At 36.9% G+C, this 6,153-nt stretch overlaps 1 protein-coding gene across 1 annotated transcript in view; it reads right to left on the bottom strand.

Moving 5' to 3' along the window:
• Positions 1-2,227: 2,227 nt before the first annotated feature.
• The window catches only part of WDR36 (WD repeat domain 36), a 29,074-nt gene continuing 25,148 nt past the window's right edge, over positions 2,228-6,153 (bottom strand). The window contains exons 22-23 of the mRNA XM_054004269.1: positions 4,396-4,583; positions 2,228-3,045 (exon numbers count right to left, since the gene is read on the bottom strand). Coding sequence (XP_053860244.1) covers positions 2,896-3,045; positions 4,396-4,583 — 338 coding nt within the window. The 3' untranslated portion in view covers positions 2,228-2,895. The remainder of the gene's footprint in view (positions 3,046-4,395; positions 4,584-6,153) is intronic.

Below are 6,153 nucleotides of genomic sequence, written 5' to 3'. Positions count from 1 at the left end.
AACATGAAGCAATCAGAACTATTGATGGAAAACTCTACAGCTCTAATAATAGTAAAAAACCCCTGAAACAGCAGTGATGAGCAGAAATGTTGAGAAAAAGACAAGAATAAAGAAGGCAAGATATCACTCACATCTAAATACTATATTCTGAAGGAAGTTTTTGAAGTGCTACATGTGGACTTCGAACACATATCTATATGATATAAGAAACTGCATTAAACACATTTAATGAGGTCATACAGGACTGCAAACATCATGTCAACTGTGTTATACATACATTGTTCCAAAAATTACCCTAATGTTTCTGTTTTAAGAAGAATACAGTGTGTTTGGCAGAGTTTTTTCTTATGACTTACATCAAGCAGACCATGAAAATGGAAGGGGGAAAAAACCCCCTGCTCTACAATCCTTACAGGTTTTTTAGACAAATCTTGTACAGATTTAAACATCTGTGCCCAGAAAAGGTTCTTGGATGTCAGTGAAAATGCAGATATGTGCACCCAGCAAAATAAAGTATGTCCTTCGTAAGTAGAAAACCTTTCACCACTGCTCTGAGGCAAAGTCTGTGAAGCATGAAGACTAGAGAACAACTGATGTTTCTCACATTCAAGGAGAGGCTACAACATTAGAAGATAGAAAGTCTGGAGTATATAAACAGAAATACATTATTCCTGTTAATTAAATTGTAGGCCCCATTACTACAGGATGTTGGTAGTGAAGGATAAATGGGTTCTAAAAGAGATTAGATGAACTCCCAGAGAACAAAAGGTCTGTCGCAGAACATTAAACACAACTGTCAGGCTACAGCTGGGTCATAGAGTATCTAAAGCTGTCTGCTGAAAGGTGTTGTGATATGCTTGAGAAACAATCACTTTATACACAGCCAGGCTTCTACACTACAAATCTTCCTTCCTCCAGCTGAAGACAGAATATTGGGCTTGACAGACCCTTCCTCTGATTGAACGTGAAAAGTTCTTTATCCATTCTTCCTTATTCCACAGAGGCAGGTCTGCAAATATTGCCTTATTAACCTTTGAACATTTTGTCTTTATTCAGAAAATTCTTCTCTAAGATCTAAAGGAGTTATGGTAACACCTGCAAGTTGAGAGGTTCATTATATGTTACACTGACATTTAAGGTATTTTGGACAACTTCAGATCAATGCAATAAATTGGGAACAATAGGTTGCCAAGAACCATATTACCAGAAACTAATAATTCTGTGGTACAAAGGATTTTCTTAAATCTCAGTAGCAAACTTTGTAAGAAACCTCGTGTGTACATGATGGCTTTAGACTCAAGGACATTGGGTTCAAATTGGACATGAACAGGAAATTCTTCCCTGTAACAATGGTGAGACACCATGACCTAGAGAAGCAGTAGATGCCCCATCCCTGGAAGTGTCCAGTCAGGCTGAAAGGGGCCCTTGAGCAACCTGGTCTAGTGAAAAGTGTTCCTGCCCATGGCAGGGGGTTGGAAGTGTCCCTTTCAAACCAAGCCCTTCTATTGTTGTATGATTCTATGTTGGCAGATAATTTGTTCCAGTGCACATGACTAAAAGCAGTTCTACAATGTGATGGCATTAAAAAAAATAAAACAGCTATACAGTACAACTGACCCACACTATTGCTTCACTCTTCTATCAAATGCAATGAATCACCTTTCAAGTTTACTCACTGAAACTGCATATATTTGTATTAGTTACTCTGTTGGTCTGTGCATGTAGCTTGAGCATGTGAATACAGCAAATGCTTTGTTCAGGAGATTCTTGTGCTGGGAGGAAGAACTCTCAAACAGCAAAGTTCAAGATAATTTCACTCATGAGGTCCCAAACAATGCCCAAATGTTATGCTTTGAAACTTAAATATCAATTTGTAAAAAAACCCATCTGATTTAATTAAAAATTCCTCAAAACAAAGCTTTTTTTCATTAATCTTTTCTCCTTTTCCTTAAGAAAAGAAGCAATTTTCATATGAAACTGGGCCTCCCAAAAATCTATTCTTGTTTGTTTAGTATGGTACTTGGGTTTTTAAGGTTTTTTTGAAGTTCAATCATTATTAGTACAGCTGGAAATCTTTGCCTTCAGAAATAGATGTCTGCAAAAGTGAGAAGACAACTGATTTTTACAACCATCATAGGAAAAGTGCTCTAATTGCAGAGGAACACAATGTTTAGATTAATTTGCTTTAAACTATTGTTTACAATGTGTTAATAATTCAGACTTTTTGGTTTTTTTTTTTCCATCAACAATGACTTTATTAAAAACAATACAGTTTTTGGCCTCCTGCATGGAAGTTCCCACTTCTTTTTTTCCCACAAGTCATCTTTTCATTGCGATTTTATGTAATCGCATAGATTACATAAATCAGAGCCATAGAATCAGAGAATCATTGAATAGCTTGGGTTGGAAGGAACTTTAAAGATCATCTACTTTCAACCCCCTGCCATGGGCAGGGGCACCTTCCACAAGGCCAGGTTGCTCAGGGCCTTGAATCCAAATGTCTGTCCACTGACAGCACAGACCAGCACAACAAATACTTTTGCTGCATGTAGTAATTTTTTCTCCAACTGAAGTAAACAAAAATAGGCAGTTATGCATGTTCTAAAATACTCTGCCATATGTAGATGTATAAAATACAGCAACAGAAGAAGTACTGGAACAGTATGGTGGAATCACCATTCCTGGAAGTATTCAAAAAAATGAAGTCTGGCACTTAGTGATATGGCTTAATGGACAGGGTAGTATCCAGCAGAATGCTGGATTTGGAGGTCTTTTCCAACCTTAATGATTCTATGATTCCAAGACCCAGTATGAATTTTAGAACCCAGTATTTTTGGTAATAAATTGTACTATTCCTCTGAGGGTAATCTTATGCAGACAAAACCCTGAAGTATTTTACAGCAAAGCACTTTTCATGTATGTTAAAACACAAAGACTCTGATTGAAGAGAGCCCGCAAGTGAATCCAAGTTTCCTCAAGGTGCATTGACAATTTGGATAATTCTTCCAAGAGTTTTGGCTCTGATGAGAGAATCTTAAGATGCAACTGAAAATGAAAACAAATACAAAAGTGAAACAAATACAGATCAAAAAATTAAGACTGCTTCCCCCATTCAATTCCAATGCTTTGCTTTCAGGAAATGTCTCAAATAGGGAAAGGACTCTTTTCCTTCAAGTAACTTCCTCTATTTACTGCCTCCCTTTTGCTAGTCTTTACAAGCCATTTTTCATGTATTAGATGGGATAAGGCAGCAAAGCATCTTAAATATGCTGTACTAGTTCATCTTCTGGCAAGGCTGCTGAATCTATTCTCATCACACACTCCCCTAGAGGGCAACTTTCTTCACTTTCTGACCTGCATTACAAATTCCTGTTTAGGCTAGAAAGGTTAGACAGATGTGCTAAGGTCAATCAGGATAATTATTTTAATTATCCATGTTGCACACATCAAGAATGATGCCAGCACACACTATAGTGATAGAGATGGACAAGGTCTCCTTAGGTGACAAACAGCAACCTTGTTAAAACAGAAAGAGAAACCTTCTGAACTTGCAGCAATTATTGCCACTTAATGGATGGAATATTTATTTTCCAGGCTACAGTTTAAATCTAGGAGTCTTGATATTGAGCTTTAGTCTGAAAGATAGTAGGTTCAGTCTGGATACTAGACAAAATTCTTTACTGTGAATGTGAGGCACTGGAATAGGTTACCCAGAGAAGCTGTGGATGCCCTGGTATTACGTGTGTTTGAACGTTTCTAATAATGTTTTCCAAGTAAACTGTTATTAATTGCTTTCACATTAATTTATAAATCAGAGTAACTTAAGCACTTGTGCATCTGAAGGGTTTAAATCTTCTGCACAACCACTTTGTCTCTAAGAGTAACTTAGTAGAGTAATTTTAACTTACACACACCCTGGAATCATTTCATTAGCTCTGTGATACTCAACAGGCAACAGAAGAAAAGCAGCCCACTGACATGGAAAGTAGGTCAGGCTTGCAAGTCTTGTGATAAATCCAACAAAATGTCTAATTTATTTTCCAACCATTGTATATTAAATTCTTGCTTATTTGAGAAATAGCATACCTAGTTTAACAATTAACAACCACTAAGAAGTTAGGAATGTTACGAAAAAAAAGCAAGCCAATTCTAAGTAAGGAATACGAAAACAAAACCTGTCTGGCAGGCGCCTCTTCACAACATATTTCGTTTTTCAAGTTTTTTTTGATGGTCACCAAATGAGTTGTCAAATGATCCAATACATTCAGTTAGACATTTTAAAACCATTCTCAACCAAAATCACTTCAGATAATTTGAATAGACAATTTATACCTTTTTGTTGCATAACTGCTATTTTAAATAGGACTAACATAAATTTTATAAGAAAATTTTTACCTTTAAAAATAGTGCCAGGTATGCCTGAGCGAGTTCGAAGTTGTACTTCTTGTTCAGCATCATCCCAATCATTCTCAGAAAGCTCAGCATCACCTCCATTGAGCCCCCACCTTCAGGGGCCAAACTCCGTAGTTCTACCTCAATATTAGATGGTCCCAAGCTTTTCAGTAAGTCAAGTGGAGCTTTATCTGTGTTAGAACATTGGGGGACATATTATCAGTAACATCTGCAAAACAGAATCTAACAGATCCTTCACAAGCCAGGCTTATTCTAAAATTCTTAAGCAGTGATTATGAATTTCAAGTTTTTACCATTTCCTTACTTTTTTGTTTTCAACAAAATGTCTTCCTGTCTTTAATTTACTGTCCCACCACATACTAAAAGTACAGATGCACTTTATTTGTAATTGAAAAATGCAAGTAACATCTTTGTATTTTTTTCAATTTTTCCCCTCTTCTGTCTTCTTAGTTAAACAAAATTGCTAATTAACCACATAACACTGTCATTTCATATCTCTTGGGAAAAAGAATGTACGTACTTGAGATTTTGAGCCGTTAACTGTGAATATACTCTGAAAGATGGAGAGAACTACTTTTACTAGGCATCTTTACTCTAGTTGACATTAAGCAAAACTAGAAATCTTCTGATGCATCTAGCAGAATTATTACTTTTGTTAAGTGAATGCCTGGAGGGTGCTAGGGGAAAATCTTTTGCATAGTAGAAATTAACGCCATTTACAAACTTTCTTCCTCTTCATAATTGTTCCTTCTCAGGACTTCTACCATCCTACCTGATCATCTATGAGGACTCCATCTATTTACTTTAAAAATGAAGCAGAAAAAATATGTTTGGTTGCAAAATGCAACTGATAATTATAATATTTTTAAAATGTATGTGATTAATATTTCTTCTGCTAAGAAGTTGCTAAGAAGACCAACTTCATGGTAACTAATGGTATTAAGCATTGGTTAATATTCCTCAGGTGGTATAAGTCAATATTTAATTCTTAAAAAAATCACTAGCTAGTTTTAAATAACTGATTTTAACAGTAATAAACAGATGCATTAAATATCTTTTTTAATGACATTAAACAAAGAATGGAACATGTTGTGAAGTTGATACACATACAACATGGAAAAGGTTGCAGCTCAATTTGTATTCCACAGTCCTGACCTGAGGTGTGAAGCCCTGTTTCCACCCCAACAGTAAACCAGGATGGTTTCCAGCAGGATTCTTTTTACTTGCACGGTTCAGCCACGTTTAGAAGAGATGGCTGTAATCTAGCCAGCAAAGAGCCATGGCAAAGAGCCAGGCTCCCCACCAGCAGCTTGCCCAGCCAGGATCATGAGGCTCCCTGGATCGTGGCTGTGGCACAGACCCTGGGGCACACCTGCCTGACAGCAGAGGTGGCCTGAGGCAGGTCCACATGCCCAAGTACATCAGAGTGCACTTGCTCCCTGGTGGAGCCAGCTCCACAAGGTTTTTAAACATTCACCTCTTCTGAGTGGCTCTGAAGCACTTCAACAGAACACTGTTAATCGAAATAATAAAAGTAAGGCATAAGAACACACCTTGCTTGTGACAGATAATAAAGTTCTGCACACAAAACATTTTAAGTGCCCTTGAGTAAGCTGGTTATTTCAAGAGAGTTTAAGCAGGGGTAGAATTCCCAACAGAACTGCTTTGTGGACAAGATACTGTCCATTTACATTTCAGTCAGCTATATTAGCAATCATTTCAAAAAATCTGAGTTTCATT

Source organism: Vidua macroura, chromosome Z (genome assembly GCF_024509145.1).
Source record: "Vidua macroura isolate BioBank_ID:100142 chromosome Z, ASM2450914v1, whole genome shotgun sequence".
Lineage (NCBI taxonomy): Eukaryota > Metazoa > Chordata > Aves > Passeriformes > Viduidae > Vidua > Vidua macroura.
Note: the sequence above shows the minus strand (reverse complement) of the source record. Positions and strands in the feature narration are given on the sequence as shown.